The 18,394-nt window shown below is 42.9% G+C and overlaps 1 protein-coding gene across 1 annotated transcript in view; it reads right to left on the minus strand.

The window, feature by feature from the left end:
- PLCXD3 (phosphatidylinositol specific phospholipase C X domain containing 3) overlaps window positions 1-16,204 on the minus strand; it is a 152,926-nt gene extending 136,722 nt beyond the window's left edge. Inside the window, exon 1 of the mRNA XM_005282164.5 lies at window positions 15,887-16,204. Within this exon, the coding sequence (XP_005282221.1) occupies window positions 15,887-15,989 (103 nt within the window). The 5' untranslated portion in view covers window positions 15,990-16,204. The remainder of the gene's footprint in view (window positions 1-15,886) is intronic.
- Between the last annotated feature and the right edge of the window lie 2,190 nt (window positions 16,205-18,394).

Raw genomic sequence — 18,394 nt, forward strand, 5'->3', positions numbered from 1 at the left:
GTGTTACTTCTTGGTATTTCCTGCAATGCACATATACCCTTTGTAATTTCATTCTTTCAAGTGTGTTTTTTTTTTTTGACTGGTCTATGCATTTCATAATTTTTATTTCTCTTACGCTTAAACTTAATTCTTTGAGTAGTGAGTTCTAAAATGCCTAACCTGTCCTGGCTGCAGGGCCAGTGCAAGGAAGTTTCACGCCCTAGGCGAAACTTCCACCTTGCGCCCCGCCCCAGCCCTGCGGCAACTCCCCCCCCCGCCACCCTGAGGCACCCCCCTTGCGGCAGCTCGCCCCCCTCGGGGAGCCGTGCAGCAGCTCCCCACCCCAGCTCACCTCTGCTCCGCCTCCTCCCCGAGCACGCCGCCCCCCCCACTCTAATTCTCCTTCCCTCCCAGGTTTGCGGCGCCAAACAGCTGATTGGCGCAGCAAGCCTGGGAGGCAGGATAAGTGGAGCGGCCGCTGCGCTGGGAGAGGGAGTCTGAGCCGCACCTGTCAGCGCACCGCCGGCAGCCCAGCCCAGGAACGCTGTAAAAAAAATTATATATATATTGGAGGCACCACATTTTGGTGCCCCCAAATCTTGGCGCCTTAGGCAACCACCTAGTTTGCCTTAATGGTAGCACCAGCCCTGCCTGGCTGGCATAATTATCCCTATGGTAACTTTTTAAAAATATGTATTATATCTAGGTGTTTTTCTACTGGTGGCACACATCACCTCTGTGCACATAACAAAATTTATTCCACACATGGATGGAAAATATTAGAGGGAACATTGAATGTCTTTCTTTTATTCATTGACAGGTGAAGATCATCCATCAGTGCTACTAAAGCAGTTTCAATTGTGTCCTGGCCCAATCCAGATCGCTCTCTTCATTTAGATGAGCTTGTAGTTGCCCTGTGGCTAGCTTCTCCACAAGCTTGCTCAGGCATGGGAGCTTGTTGAGATTCACAAGGGTTGGGTCAGGACTCCTCTATGGTATCCAGAACTTCTTGATGAATGACGGTATGTAGGCTATTAGTTGTTGGGTGCAGGTGGAGAAAATCCATACTGTTGGAGGAGGCTTCCCAAGTGTCTGTGATCTTTTCAGCAAAGCAGGATGACAGTTCTGATGAAGCAATTTACCACCCAGATTTACCAATGGAAGCTGCCAAATCTACATCACTATATTCAAAGCTTTCATTAGTGACTTGGATAATTGAGTGGAGAGTAAGCTTATAAAAGTCTGTGAATGACACCAAGCTGGGAGGGGTTGCTAGCAGATTGGAGGAGAACAGGATTAGAATCTGAACGGACTGGCCTGAAATCAACAAGATGAAATTCAATACAAGTTTGAAGTACAATACTTGGGAAGGGAAAAAAAAAAATCAAATGCACAAATACAAAATGGAAAATAACTGCCCAGGAGTAATACTGGTGAACAGTATCTGAGAGTGACAGTATATCACATATTGAATATGATTCAACATGATACAGTTGTAAAAAAGATTAATATAATCCAGAATTATATTTGCAGGGGTGCTGTATGTAAGATACGTGAAGTAATTGTCCCACTCTACCTCGTGCTGGTGAAGACTCAGCTGGAGTACTGTGTCCAGTTCTGGGCACCACACTTTAGGAAAGATGTGGACAAATTGGAGAGAGTCCAGAGGAGAGCAACAAAAGTGATAAATGGCTTTAGAAAACCTGATCTATAAGGAATGGTTAAAAAACTGGGCATGTTTAATCTTCAGAAAAGACAACTTGAGGGCGGACCTGATAGTTTTCAAATATGTTAAGGACTGTGATAAAGTGTACGGAGAACAATTGATCTCTCTCCTTGTGCCCTGAAGGTAGGACAAATAGTAATCAGTTTAATCTGCAGCAAGATTTAAGCTGAATATTAGGGGGAAAAAATCTTAACTATAAAGGATAGTTAAGCACTGGAACAGGTTTCCATGGGAGATTGTGGAATCCCTGTCATCAGAGGTTTTTAAGAACATGTTAGACAAATACCTGTCAAGAATGGTCTTAGGTATACATGGTCCTGCCTCAGTGCCGGGGGCTGGACTAGATCAGTGGTTCTCAACAGGGGTACATGAACCCATCTAGATGTGTCTAGTTTTACAATGGCCACATAAAAAGCACTAGCAAGGTCAGTACAAACTAAAATTTCAAACCGACAACTTGTTTATTCTGCTCTATGTACTACACACTGAAATGTAAGTATAAATATTTATATTCCAATGGATTTATTTTATAATTGTATGGTGAACATTAGAAAATAAGCAATTTGTCAGTAATAGTGTGCTGAGACACTTTTGTATTTTTATGTCTGATTTTGTAAGCAAGTAGTTTTTAAGTGAGGTGAAACTTGGAGTACACAAGACAGGTCAGACTCCTTTACAGTCGTCTGGAAAGGTTGAGAGCCACTGGACTAGATGACCTCTCAAGGTCCCTTCCAGCCCTACATTCTTATGATTCGGTAAATTCTGATGAAGACAGATATTTTTAGAGCATTTTTATAAAGGACTGTTTCTTATCTCTCTCTACTTGTGAAGCCACAAATCTAACTGTGCAAGACTTGGAGTAGTGGAAAATGTAGCTCCGAAATTGAGGAGCTTTTGCTTTTCTGTGTACTGCACCTTTATTTTCTCTCAGCTCTTTCCCCCTGTACTCTAAATCCCATAGTTGCTGCCAAATTTCTTATGTTTCTCCTTTAGTAAGGAGCAAATGGATATTTTCTGAATAAAAACTAAGTCTCACCCAGAAGTGCACTGAGCTCTCAGGACAAAAAGGCTACTAAACTAGGTACATAATGTTTGTATGCATAAGTTTAAAAAGAACGGGTCACAAAACAAAAAATAATGAAATTTCTCACACTTACAATTAAATATAGATGTTTAACACTACTCTAAAATAGCCTATTAAAAACATAATAGTGTCACAGCATTAAAGAGAGACTTTAAGGCTAGAAGGAACCATTGTAAGTATCTCGTCTGACCTCCAGCGTAACACAGACCAAGAGCCTTCCCTAAATTAATTGATGCTTCAAGTTCAATTGCTGTGCTTGAACTAGAGCATATCTTTTAGAAATATATCTAATTATAATGTAAAAAATTTTAATGATGGAGAATCCACTACAATCTTTGTTAAGTTTTTCCAGTGGTTAATTACCCTTACTATTATAAATTTACCCCTTATTTTTAATTTCAATTTGTCTAGCTTCAGCTTCCAGTATTCCATCTTGTTATGCTTTTGTCTGCTACACTGAAGAGCCCTTAATTATCAAATTTCAGTTCCCCATGTAGGTATTTATAGACTGATCAAGATGCCTTTTAATCTTCTCTTTGATAAGCTAAATAGGTTGACCTCCTGGCGTCTCTCACTATAATTCATGTTTTCCAATCTTTTACTCATTCTTGTGGCTCTTCTCTGAACTCACTCCAATTTGTCAAAATCCTTCTTGAAGAGTGTGTGTGTGTGTCACACACAATATAGCTACTTTTACTTCCCCTCTAAGCCAAGCTGGTCTTTTCAAGGTGGAATCATGTGTTGTGTGTGTTGCTCTCACTGGAAAGTTCCGAACTTCCCTTTTCCAGTGGTGCAAAAATAGTTCCAAAGTATCCACTCCTGGCCTCATGTAGCCATCAACATATTATTAATACAAGTTTAGCAACACAATTCTACCCCCTCCCCCACAGCCAAAGCTTCATTAGTCAAAGCTAAAGATATAGTACCCTACCTTCTTCTAAAATTAACAACCCTAATCCCTCAAAAAAAGTTATGCAACTTTTCTTAAGATCAACTGATTTGGGTATTTTTTTAAATAAAGCAAAGGGATTGCAGAAGGGGTGGGAGAAGTGTAAATGTCAAAGCTCAGAACATCTCTAGCCATGTGCAGTCTTCAGAAATAGGTCATCTTAAAAAAAAAAAAAAATCAAAGCCTAGACATGGCCACAGAGAACATGTTCCTCCTTACCCAGCAGTTCCTCCTTACCCAAACTGACGGCGTTCCAGCTCTGCCTCCTATAATAATTGCAACTGTAACAGTATGGCATAGAGAAGAGACAGGTCCTTTAGGTGGGTGGTTTCCACAGAATTTAGGGCTTTTCAGGTCAAATCAACTACTTGGAAACCACAAGGCAGCCAGAGAAGATCACAATGTGCTGGTCTCATGTGTTCCCAGTGAGAAGCCATGGTGACATTCAGCACTATCCACATAGATTTAAGGTGTGAAGTGCATTACAGCTGGCTAATCTCAAGGTGACATGGATGAGGGTAGCAAGATCTGCACCTGCTAAAAAAAGGTTCAACCTCCAGGTGTGACAGAAGAAAAATAGAACAGTCCCGGCTACCCATGAGCCCCTATCATTCAAGAGCAGCTGAAAACCTCACACTGTGTACTTGAGTTACCAACATCAGGCACGCACTCTCAAAAGGGAGGTACACCTCTGGCCTGATATAACACAGCCCAATATAACATGAATTCGGATAGAACACGATAAAGCAGTGCTCGGGGGGGGGGGGGGGAACTGTGCACTCCAGCAGATCAAAGCAAGTTTGATATAACACAGTTTCACCTATAACACGGTAAGATTTTTTGGCTCCTGAGGACAGCGTTATATTGGGGTAGAGGTGTATATAGACACCACCGTATAAACCGTAAACATGTAACTAATGCAGGACCAAATATTGCTCATGCCAGGTCTAAGTCCAGACTAATTTTGGTGGGAAGGTTACGCAATCTGGGGGGTAGGGCAGAACAGGAAAGATCTTGTGATAGGTTATTTTTAAGGCAGCTCAGAGATTCAGAATATTAGAAGTAGCTCAAGAGAGACAGATTAATAAGCAGAGTGCAGGTGAGATGGTCAAAGCTACATGGCAAATTAATTTATCCCATGACTAGCACCTCTCCATTGTATGTGTACATGCAATACCTCAAGTCACATTAAAACTAGCTACATGTTCACTAATGGTATGTGCATATAATCAGTGGGCGATTTCTTAAGGGCATGCTTTCTATTGTTGAAAGCTTACTTTGTTGCATAACATTTGTATCCAGGACCCACATAACAAGCTTTGGGCACACCGATATTGTTGAATGAATAGGTACAATATTTAATCTACTCCTATTGGTTTGCAGACACAAAGATTCAAACTGCCACCACCACCTAGACTGGTTATCTAAAAGTATTCTTTACGCTGGCATTATCAAATGCAGAGAAAGTGAGCTAAATTACTTTTTTTTAAAACCAGGTACAAAGTCAATTTTACTTTACCTTTACTGCCAAACAAGACAGAGTTGTTTTGGAAACAGACTTATAACTTTAGCTGGGTGGATCTTCTAATATGAAAGGTAAATTAACAGTATCAGAGGAGGTATAAACTAGGACAGACTCAAAGGAATATATCCATTCAGTGTGCTCCATGCAGTTACCAACAGGAGATTAAATGTGCATCTGTTGCTTTCCAGTAGTTTGAGATTATTTTCCACCGTTATTACAAGTTGCAAGTTCCCTCTCCTGGGGATGACACTAGTGGAAAATTATAATTAGATATGTTAGCATAGAGCCTTTCAGAACAAAATAGATATAGACTTCACAGCAAAATGCTGGAAGAAACACGATGGTTTAGGGGATCATCTTAATATTTGCTGGGATCATCCCAAATTGAAAGGTTTCTGGTTGTTAGAAAGTTGACCCAACAGTTATTTCAGGGAATATATCTCCCAGTTTACCATTACTATGGTGTTAGAGAAAAGTGTCCTGATTTTAGGAATCAAACAGATACCCAGTTAGAATTATTGAGACTGCAGCCAGCTAATGTATTTAAACAAGGTAGTGGCAAAATCTAATACCGACTCTAGGAGTGTGATTGACAAGAATTTAAGTAGTGAAAAATTGAATGAATCACTCCATGTATTAGATTAACAAGTGACAGAGCAAATGGGATAACCTTGTAAAAGATAACTAATAAACAATTATTGTAACTTATACTATACTGCCTCAAATCTGATTGAATACATCTGTAAAATAGATTGAAGGGAAACAACTTTAAATCAGTTATATACATGCCTATGCGATTAGCACATTGCTTGTATACTGTGTTTGGAATTGGAGACAATGAGAAATTGTACTGATACTTGCTAATAAACAAACAGGTTTCCTGTTATACTGGAGCATCTTTTGTATTGGATAAGTTATTATAAATCTATTAGGAAAGTGAATATAATGTTAAACTAATACTTTGCTTCTTGTGACAATAGCATAGGAATAAATATTCAGGCTCTAAATTAAACTTTAATCTACTCTGCTGTTTAAAATCAATACTTGTCCAGCTGCCAAAGAAGTTTAGGTCCAATCGGAAAGAATAAAACCACCTCTATTTACCAGAAAATGAAGACAGGAGGGAAATAAATAGGAGTTGCAAGAGATATTACATTTTCATTTCCTAAGACTTAAGGATTCACAAGTTTAAAAACCAGGAAGATTTGTAGTTTTTGCATCTGCACATTTTCTTACATAGCGGAAGTACACCTGTCCAAATATTTAATAGACTAACAGTTATGTGCACTTAAATTTAAGTGTTAAAATGTATACGTACTGGGAAGAATTTGCAAGATGGCAATATGAGCTCCTGGAAGTTAATTTCTTCTCAATGAAGTCTTATGTTTGACTTTCAAGTAAAGCCGATGCAGTGTCATGGTAGCCATGTTGGTCCCAGGATATTAGAGAGACAAGGTGAGAGAAGTAATATCTTTGATTGGAGCAACTTCTGTTGGTGAGAGACAAGTTTTCTCTCACCAACAAAAGTTGCTCCAATCAAAGATATTACCTCTCCCCCCTTGGCTCTCTGAAGTCTGTCAGTTATGGAAATAACTTCATGGAAATAAATGTTGGATACAATATCAGCAGCAGACATTATTATGCTACAGTTGTGGTAGCTAAGTGTGCTAAACACAGGACCGGCTTTGGCTTTTTGGCCGCCCCAAGCAAAAAAAAAAACTGCGGCGTAGCTGGAGCCAGGATGCAGGGGGACTCCCTGCGCTGCAAACGTGCCCTGGCTAGTAGGGGGAGGGGAAGGGAGCGGAGGGGAGGGGGGAGAAGAGAAAGAGAAGGGGGGCGTTCAGGGCTTCAGCGGGGCGCTACCACGCAGCCCTGACTGGGTGCGCCGCCTGCCGGGAGGCTCCGCACCACTCCGGTCGTCTGGGAGGGAAGGACGTGGACTGCCCTGCCAGGCTTGCTGCAGGGTGCTCCCGTCCTCCGCCCCGCCACCCACTACAGGGCAGCCGGAGCAGCACAACAAACAAACAAAGAAACAAGCGGCCGTGCCGTCCTAGGATTGCCAATTTTGGTTGGATGTATTCCTGGAGGTTTCATCACATGACAATCTTTAATTCCTGGAGACCCCAGGTCAATCCTAGAGGGCTGGCAACCTTGTTTTATGCTGCACTGCAATCCACAAAACTCCCACTCAGCTACCTCTAACTCTGTAGATGCCGAAATTTTCAGGGTGAAAATTCCCTTGGTAGCTAAGTTTCTGGCTCTGCACATGCACACTGCTGCCTCCCTGTAGCATCCAGATGCCTTTCTCCCAGAGAGGGCCATGAACCAAGAGAAGATAGGCAGCCACAGGCCCGTCTTGTTCACGGGGCCCCAATCTGGCAGGCATACAGAGACTGTCTATCAGATTACACTGCATTCAAAATTAGGGTAGTGCCCACATTATTACTTTTAGCCTGGTGGTTAGAGCACTCCCCTGCAATTTGGGAGACCTAAGTTCAATTCCCCCTCTCTGCCTGAGGGGGGAGAAAGAAGGTGACCCCTTTTCAAAGCCTATGTCTCTCAGGAGGTTGTGCTCCCTGAATCTGTCCTGTTGCAGCTGTTTCACTATGGATCAGTAATTAGTCATTGGAGAAGGGAGACTGAACCCTGGGTGTCCCACCTACTATGCTACAGAGTCATTCTCTCTACAGCCTAATGACTAAGTCTTTATATAAAGTGGAACAACTTCAACAGGAAAGACGGTGGGAGGCCCACATCAGAACATCCCATAGCTCAGTGGCTAGTACACTCTCCTGAGATGTAGGAGACCTGAATTCAAATCCTGTCTCCTCATCAGAGGAGGGAACTGAACTCACATCCCAGCTGACTTCTGTAACAACTGGCCTAAAAGATATAAAATGAGCAGCAGCGGCACCACCTCCAGCAGCTTTGCATGGCGTGAAGTAAGCATGAACTTGTTCTCACAAGAAATTACTTAAGCACCTAAGCTACCTGACTTCAAGAGAAGAGTTCCCACGTGTGGATTGCAAGCAGAAGTAGGTGCCTCCCGGCAGCCTGGACTTCCAAGCTAAACTCTGTGAGAGGGTGTCAGAGGGCGCTCCCTCAGCTCTCCGATATGTCACACAGCCTAGCCAGTTTCCGTCATCTCAAAAACACACCCAAGCTGTTTGCCTTTCATAATGTATACCTTTTACCAAACAGTTCTTCTGCAAATCAGATACGATACAGGCATATTGCAGCAGAAGCTTTCCACATGCCTTCTCCCCTTCATACACCTTACCTTGTGAGCTCCTCCCTCTAGCTTCCTGTTTCTTCTACTTATATCCTCCCCATTCTATCTTTAGCTCAGTAATTACCATCCTGGCACTCATAATCCCCCAACAGAAAGTGGCTAACTGCCTCCAGCTGGACCTACAACCTTCTTCATGCCACAGCTAGCCTGGTCACATTCCTCCTTCCCGACTTCAACGGAGACCCTTTCTTGCCTCCTAGGGGTCTTCTTCACTGCTTAAGCCCTACCCTCCTTATGGGGTTGGAGTCCTAATGGGACTTCTTCTGCCTTTTCAGACCAGCCTCCCATGGGCCACCGGTGAGAGTTTCTTGCCTTCCACCCACAAAAAGTACACTTTAAGGATGGATGTTTCCACCACAGCTTTGTCTCAGCCCGTAGGTCACAGCTAGTTACACCCCACTGACCTTAACTCTGCTTTCTTTTGCCCCTGGCTTGTAAACAACCAAGTAAGTCACCCCTCCAGAGCTGCAATACCTTGGTCTCTGTCCTCCTCTGTCTTATCTTGTCCCTGACTCAGGACTATCCGAGTAAGATCGCCCATGGAGGCCTCATTATTTGGACCCTTCTCCCTCTCTGCAGCATGCCCTCTTTTTCAGGCCCTGCCTACAGTTTGTTTCTCCTGGGAGTTAGCCAAGCCTCTGCCCTCCTTCTCCTCTAGGTCTCCTGCTCTAGTACTTCCTGATCCACTGCCCCCTTCTCAAAATTTTTCTCCACCACCACCCAAGTCCTTGTTAATATACATCTAAGGTGCTTTTATACTATCCCTGGAGGGCTATTGGAGGGTCTTCACTCAGAATTACTCATTCAGACCCATTTATTGGGGTCTCCCCCTCCATCTTTTGTCCTTCTCAAGGGAAACTGAGCCCAGTCCATGCCTATCATGACCGCAATGGATAATGACTTCATTACACCTACTCTCTGCCACTTAAGTTTTCCTTCCACCTCCACTGGGAGGACAGCAGAGGGTAAGTTTTCTTTTCCCCCTGCACACAGTGGATGGTTATTGTCACCCCTTTCTGTTGCCACTGCGGTTTAACCACGATACTTAGGACTAGGGAACATGTACTTGCTGCGTCTACCACTCCCTTTGTGGTTCTCCAGACTATTCAGATGGGAACAGTCTTTATCCCAGACCCACCTTGTACACTTGCCCACCCATAGAGCTCCATGAACGGGCAGTCTCTTTGTGTCCTGTGCCTCCACTCCCCCACCCCTCTGGTAAGACTACTATACCGGCAATTGGGGCACCCTTGTTCACCCCTTACATCTCCTTGCCAAGTTTTCATGAAGGAGGTTTCTCAACCTTCTTTCCCCTTCCCTGATTTTGGGATGGGGGGCAAAGAAAGGGATGGAGTTTTCTACATGGGAAGTCTGCTTCCACATACTCCTCCATTAGTTTAATCATAGCCTCTAATGATTCTGGCTGATGCCTCTGAACCTAGATTTGCATGGCCTCGGGGAAGCTCTATATAAAACTGTTTGTTCCAGGACAATAAAGTCCATTAGAGCCTCTTTATCTTTCCTCTGCCTGCCTACCCAGGAGTGCTATTCTTTCCACCAACTGGGACTTCTGCATCTCCATCTCTTGCTCGACTAGCCAGAGTAGCATTTCCTCCTAGCATCCCGATCCCACCACCCTCATGTGGGTCACATTCCCTCAACCAAGAGTGTTGAGGACCCTAGACTAACTCCCACTTGTCACGGGTGCTCCCTGAGCTACTTGGTGTGTCACAGTGCCTAGCCAGTTTCCATCCCCTCACCGTCATGAACTCACCCAAGCTGCTTGCCTTTCACCTCTTATACCTTTTATTGCACAGATCTTCTGCAAACAGAACATGACACTAGCCTATTGCAGCAGGGGGCTTTCCACAGTTTCTTTCCTTTGTACAGCTAACTTTCTGAGCTCTTCCTTCCTGTTCCTCCTACTTAAATCCTTCCAATTACTTCATTAGCCTAGTAACTACAACCCAGGTGCTCATAACCTCCCCCTCTCCCCCAACAGAAAGTGGTTAACTGTCTCCAGCTGGGCCTGCAGCCTTCTTCCTTCTGCAGTATCATCAGTGATCAGGGTGCTGCTGCTAGCACTCTGTCACAGAGAGGCAAGAATTAGGACACAGCCCTTTCATCAGCATCTCCCATTGGCTAGTTTAGGTGGCTTCCTATCTAGTACGCTGGCTTTTGTTCTTAGGTACATATCTCTCCCCATTCATTGTACAGAAAGCCTAATCCAGACTTCATGGATCCCATTGTTGTTCCGGCGATTTCCAAGGTGCCTAAAAGTTACATCACAGTGCTTATGTCCCTTTGTGGATCTGGGCCACAGTCATGTCCCAGGCATCCTAAAAATACTCTTTGGGGGGGAAAAAAAGTATCATTAGCTAACACCAGCATTTAAGAATTAGAGATTTGGATAACCGGATATGCTTTGGGATGGATAATGGTTTATAGGAGCAAAGGGCCAAATATCAGAGGGTTTAATCTGGTGCCAATGAAGTCCATGGGAGTTTTGCATTAACTTTAATGAGAGCAGGATCAAGTACATAGTTCTTAAATGAGCAAGAAATCCTTTTGAAATCAATGGGAATTTTGCTCAATGTAAAGACCATAGAATTTGCTCCATAGTTAATAATAATATTGGTGCTGTCTGGAACTGTTAGTAGACTCAGCAAGCAGTCATAGATCAAACATACATGGAGACTGAAACACCCTCTCATTCCTAGAAATAGTTATTCCTGAAGAGTGTTGAGGTATGTTAGCAGGGCAGTGGGAGGAAACTTGCATTGTTACTGACGGTGCTGCACCTGATCTTTGGACAAAACTACACTAGGAAAATTAGTACTGATTTTCCTGCAACATTTCAGCTGCAGTTGCTGAAAAATGGCATGAAATTTCTTAGCACAGATGCCCCCATTAAAATCTTAAGGCTTTTAGTGATGTCAGCCAAGCAACCAGTACACTTTATGAGTATCAAATGTAATTTAATATGTACGGAAATAAATGAATTTGATGATCTGCTCAAAACTGACACAAAAATCTCTTTAAAAAAAAAAAAACCCCAAGCCCTGTATTTTGAAGGGAAACTTGGTCTGTAAATGTCCCTATACATTTAAAGTTAACTTATTTGTCATTATACGCAACACACTTTGACAACAACATTTTGTTTGTTTTTAAATAAAAAGCTATTAACAAAAAATAATAAGCCAGTTTTTTTTTTATAACGCAAGCACAATCTGACCTAGTGATGGTCCTTCATAGATTCTGATAGCTGGATATTAACACCAATACCAAAAATGCTGCAGAAGGTAAGCCATTTAATCATTTTGTATTGTGAAGACAGTGGGAGACTCAGGCAAACACACCGCAAAAATAGAGGCACAAACTGTAAAGAAGAAGAAACTACTATGATGTTTAAAAACAAAAACAAAAGCAAAAGACAGAAGGACACTAGCAAACAACAGTTGCAATATCAGCTTGATGTACCTTTGACTGGTGATACAAATGTCATAGCACCGGCAGCTGGTGTTTAGGGCTTGCAGGAAATGAGGTATGAAATGTCAACATTTCATACCTAAGTGTTTACTGGGACACCTAAGAGCCATTATAATTTATATTAGACTGTTAGAGCCCTGGTACAGTACAAAAGGACATATCAGAAAACTTCCCACAAGCCAGGCTTCCCGTTAATCCCAGAACCATCAGGTTGATCTAGGTTTACTAACTTGATTAGCATTTCAGACTGCGACACCAATTTTGGCATCATTTTAGTGTATTGTTAAATAGAATCTTTTGATGAAAAAAGAGAAGGAGGTGGAGAACAATTGCTTTAGTAATCATGGCAAATCAGGCATTGTGAGCTATCATTCTTTACCTTATTCGGTTCAGGGACTAGACTGACATTTTACATGAGATGTTTTTGAAATGCTACAGAAAATGAAGTCACATATTGAAACTCAGTATTTACTGTCTGTCTGTCTCTCTCTCAAAACACACACACACACACACAAGCCCACCATAACTCACAGTCAAAACTGGGATTTTCAGATATGCCCCGGGGAAATGAATTGCCATCCATTGAAATTCAATGTAAATTGTGCACCTAACTCTCTTAAGCTCCTTTGAAATTCCTAGAATACAAGCTTACTTTACACCAGTAAAGTATCACGATTTTAAGTGACAGTGCATTTTACTCTTGTATTGTCCCTTTTACTCTGGTAAAGTAACCCAAGGAAATGGTATTTCTCAAGGAAATGATCTTGTGCATGTAAGAGAGAGTCAAATGCTATGAGTTTGTAATTCATCTTACCTACAAAGGTGCATACTGCTCACTTTGCATGAGTAAGAGAACTACCTCCACATACAGACAAAAAATGTATTTGTTTGGAATCAGCCATATACAGCAGTAGATAAATATGATGCAGCCAGTATTCTTGTCTGTACATAGGCAATGCGATGGAATAAGGTACCATAATTTAAGAGAAAGACACAACAGTAGCACGGACTAGGCTAGTTTACTTCCTTAGTAGTTCACCACCATTCATGTACTAGATAGAGAGAAGCGCTATTTTCAGAGATCTTTACAATTTTCACTATTTCATCTCTTTAGCTGTGTTTAAAATCAGTGGATTTATGTCAGTCCATTTACAATGTAATTGTGGCATCAGAATGACTCATTTAGAAAAGACTATCCCCTGCTCTACACTACAGGGTTAGGTTGACCTAGCTACGGATGTGTCTTCACTTAAAATTTGGCTGCCGCTGGCGTAAGTGCCTCTCTACACCAATTTAGTAACACCACCTCCCCAAGTGGCATACAGTCATGGTCGATGTAATTTGTCAACACAGTGTCAGTGTAAACACTGTATTGCTTAAGTCAACTGTTATTGGCCTCTAGGAACCATCCCACAATGCCCCCACACGGACGATACAATTGCTACAAGCACGCCTGGTGAGGATGTGCACTGCCGACACATGAAGCCAAGCGTGCATACACATAAGCAATGTACAGCTATGGTGGCTGTAAACTGACATAAGTTAGTTGACATAATTTTGTAGTGTAGACATGGCCTAACAGAAGAAGACATTTAGAACTAGTCAGTCCAACATGTCCATATATATTTTAATACCTTTACCTCCCCTACACCACCATTTTTAATGGCAGTGGGTTTTTAAAAGTTTATCCATTGGGGATACTAGCTGGGATAGGTGGGAGGAGAGGGATTCTTTCATGATCATTTAAAGAAGGGAAGCAAAAATTGTAATCAGACTGACAAGAGCATTTTGAACGTGTGTGTATAGCAAACTAATTGCATGCCATATAAAGAAAGAAGGATACATGCTAAGTTACACTGAAATGTCTGACAAAAGCAGGCTATATCTATATGTGATATCACTTTCATAATAGAAATGCATACCACTTCGAATACCCATTAGTTGCTTAATCTCATCTGGTTTTCAAGCATCCAAGTCAATACAAAATCATGTAGTCATGTAACCACAAGGCACTCATTTCTGGTGTTATCCCTAAAGAGTCTCTTTCGTTAGAAATCTTATAAGCATGAGCAGCACAGTGTTAAGTGACACACCCTGCAGACTATCATCTTCTCCTGCAGCAAATTTAGTTTGTCAGTTATTCCACATGTGCAGCCCTTTAATAAGACAAGACGCCACAGGCATTGAAAGGCTGTGGTTGAACCGTTGGTCAGGTACTTGAGGAACAGCTTCAAATATAGAGAAGAGGGGTGAGAGAGATTATTGTTTTTTTTTTTTTTAATTCAGACTAATGCAACTGGCAAATAAACATGTCACAGCCCAGTAAGCTGTTAACATTCTTATAGGGCAATTAATTTATTAGCATTTAATAGTCACCAGTTACCATCTGCTGAATACCAATTTTTTTTGTCATTGTTTTGGTGGTATTGCTTTTCCCCCAGAACACTCTACCACACAAATTCATTTCAGTCACGTAATTATTGAGAGAACACATTAGCATTCTCAAAGATCTGTCTGATTTTTACCTTTGCTCTGTCTGGCTGCAAACCCCCACTGAACAATGGGAGTTCAGAAGCAGGCAAATGGGGCATATTCCTACTACAGCTCCTATAAAATGACAGCCCAGTACTTCTTACCAGCTCCTGTGGATTTTGAACAAGCACATCCCATATACTATCAAGCCCTTATGTGCTCTCACAAAACCGGTACACTGCATTTGACATTGCCTTGGCAGTAGAGAGGATGCAATAATGATACTGCTTTAATAGTCCTAAATAAGTTCTCTTTCAGTTTCCAAAGCTGAGATACTTTGCTAATTACAGCTCATTGATCTGTTGGGAATAGGGTGGGAGGAAATGCATTACGGATCTCCAAACAGTTTAGCACTCCAGATTGTGCAGGTCATTTGAAAAGTTAAGACAAAGTAATTTCTCCTCTATCCTGGGCTGCATGAATTTCCAACCATAGTGAATCTTTTATGGAAGAATGTGGTAAGCATGCAGTGTCTTTCTTTCCCTCAGTCAAACTGACCTGAAGAAGAGCTCTGTGTCAGCTCAGAAGCTCGTCTCTCCCCCCAAACCCAAGCTGGTCCAGTAAAAGACCCACCTTGTCTCTCTAACATCCTGGGACCAGCATAGCTACAAGACTGCATATAGAAACCTTTACATATACTTCATGCACGCATCAAGCACAGAACACGAGCTCACAGCAATTGCTGGCTCGCTCTCTCACAGCCATACAAACACACACCCTTCTGCATGTCATTGAATAGCTGATTCCCTTGCACATCTGCACCAGATCACCCCAGTGCCAACACGTCAAGCAGCCCTGCAGGGAACAGAGCTTTGCCGCTGCTGTGGCTGCCCCGAACTTTCCTCGCCTCTTCTCGCAGGGAGAGGCCTTGTCTCTTTAAGTGAGACTTGAGAAGAATATTAATGACTCTGGGAGGGTCTGGCAAAGAAATCGCCAGATCCGTGCAATTCAATGTCAACAAGAAGGAGGTGAATGGCCGTGGTAGAGGCAGGACAGGGATCTGAGCTGCAAAACCATGGGGGGGGGGGGGGGGGAGAATAAGGGCACGGAGAAGGGAAGCGAGGGGGAAATGAGGGGAGACAGACCGGGCTCCACACGCACAAAGACAGCTCAGAAAAGCAGTCACCTGGCAAGCAGCACTCCGCTAGAGATTTCACCCTCCCCTCAACCCACCGAGGCAAGAGGTGGAAATGCAAGAGCTCGCCCCAATCCTCGGCGAATGAGGCTCTCCTTGGCACCTGCTAGTTAATAGCTCCATTTAAGAAACATAACGGGGGAACAAACCACGCCGCTTAGCTGCAGTCTCCTACCTGGGATCGCTAGGTTGGTGAGGGGGAGGCGGTGGATGCTTTCTGGCAAAGTTGCCATCCAGTCTGCGAATTTCAGCTCACTCTTCCCTTGCGATGAAGCCATGCTGCTGCCTTGGTCGCCTCCTCACTCCTCTGCCGGGCAACCTCACTGCCTGTAATCCGACGTGCGCTCCTCCCGCCCTGCTAGAGTTTACACTCTGCTCTGCGCCACACCCACAGGATGGCGCAGACACATGCTCATTTTAATAATTATTCCAAACGCTCCCGCCACGCAGCCGCCGGGCTCGGATGGAGCTTTTGGCTCTTGCCCACCACTCCTGCTTGAACGGCTGCCCTTCCAACAACCACTTTGCCTTGCATTTTAACGGGATCCACGCTGCTCCCATATGCCTCACACTCTCCTCCCCCCCTTTGTTTGCTGTTTCGGGCTGACTCGCTGGAACCAATTTGCCATGCTTCTGATTGGGATTTTGCTCATTCATTTTTAATCAATGGCGTATAATACTTTCTACCTCAAGAGCTTGGTTATTTTTCTTGTCTGTTTCCCCCTGCTCCTCACAGGGGTCTCTGCTTCTGGGGCTGGCCCTCTCCAGAAGCATGATTTTCATCTCACTCAATCTGTCTCCTCACACAGGGCTTCTTCCTTTATTAAAAAAAAAAATGCTGCCATCATCCTCTTTTGTTCTTTGATCTTTTGGGCACAACTCAGGGTTGCCTCTTCTTCTGCACTTCATTCCCTGATTAAAAGGATGATCTAAGTGTCTGTTTTACATGGAGGGGGTGGTATATATTCATGAATGAACTCAAATACCCCTTTCAATGTATTGATGTGTACAGCAGTTTAGGTGGCAGATGGAGACATAACTAGGACACCCCCTCTACACTGGGACACGGACACTAGTGGGAAGAGAGAATACCCTCCTGACCGCCCCCTGACAGCCCTGTGGGATGAGGAAGAAAGAATGTCTCCCAAAGGGAGGTGACTCCAGGAGCCAGAGGTAGTTGCAGTAGAATGGGATGGGGGTGGGGGGGAATGTTGAAGAGGAGCAGGCATGAAGCCATCAGCCCTTAAGAAACTCCATCTAGGACACATAGCAGGTCTCAGCAACACAGGCTATCCACAAGCACATAGAGATGCTGGAAAGGATCTTGAAAGGTCATCAACCTCAGTGAAGGGGGCTGGCAGGAGCATACATAGACCATCCCTGACCGGTGTTTGTCTAAACCTGTTCCTAAAAACCTCCAATGATGGAATTTCCACAACTTCCCTTAGAAGCCTCTTCTAGAGCTTAACTCTTCAGTGCTCAGGTAGATCAGCCACATGGACTTCATCTTTTCTGTTCCTGGTGTTTTTCTTAGTGACTGGGGGTGCATGTGTTAGTTCTGCCAGTACAAGAGCAAAGTCAGTTGGCCTCTGTGTCCTTGTTTTCGTTTCAATGTCTTCTACTCCTCTAAGACACTGTCAGGGAGAGTTATGACAGGTGGCTTTGGCACGCATGGTATATCTATTATCTTGGTAAACTGCCAGCCTCTTTTTGTTTGGATTTTAACTTTCTCTCCTACTTGCAATGAGAGTGAATTGTTGAGCATTTTTGTCATAGTATTTCTTCTGGTTCTAAATTTCTTTTGTAGCTACTTCCAAGTTAAGTGCCTTCACTTCAGGAAGATTATTAAACTTAGGCAGAATGACAAATGTCTGAATAGTGCCACTGAACTGGTACACCTACTAAAGCATTGTGAGACATGTTGCAATTTTTTTTGACAATTCTAAATATTGATCCCTTGAATGCATTATCACTTTTTATTTTTATCTAGTTCTTGATGTTTGTTTTGACTTCTCTGCTAGCTCATTCAACTGTAATAATAATAGTAAAGGCTTGATGTGATGTGCTTGAACTAATAGGTGAAAGGAAATTATTGAAATGAACCACTTGGACCATTATTGGTTATCAACGTCTCTGGAATCTGATGTTGAGCAAACTGTGATGTATAATGTGACATTGCATTATTACTCAATGTGGCAGGCAAGAACTCAGTTTAAAAAAAATCTGAGAAGTAGTTACTTGTTTAAGTCAAATTCACAATACAGATAAGACAAGCATCTCCCAGTCCAAAGAACAGTGGAGAGATTTCTTGGCATATGGAGCATTTAAAAAACATTTAAATAAAAGAAAGGATGCTTTTGTTTTAACACCCACAAAAAGGTATTCAATAGAAGTAGATCTCAAGGAAGGATTTGAATAAGGAGATAATATTGAACTGATGCTCCGTCACAGGAAAGATGTTAGATCTGTAGTAAGCAGTATAGAAAAAAAATGGGATGAGTGGGCAAACAGGCATCAAGGCTACCACGCTTTTCTCCAATATTAGCAATTCTTTACTCCCTGCATGTTAGTGTGTAAATCCATTCCTTCCAAAGTAACTGGCCTTATTATACACCAGAAATGAACACAAAACAGGGCCGCCCAGAGGGGGCGCGCAAGTGGGGCAATTTGCCCTGGGCCCCAC

This window comes from Chrysemys picta, chromosome 6 (genome assembly GCF_011386835.1).
Source record: "Chrysemys picta bellii isolate R12L10 chromosome 6, ASM1138683v2, whole genome shotgun sequence".
Lineage (NCBI taxonomy): Eukaryota > Metazoa > Chordata > Testudines > Emydidae > Chrysemys > Chrysemys picta.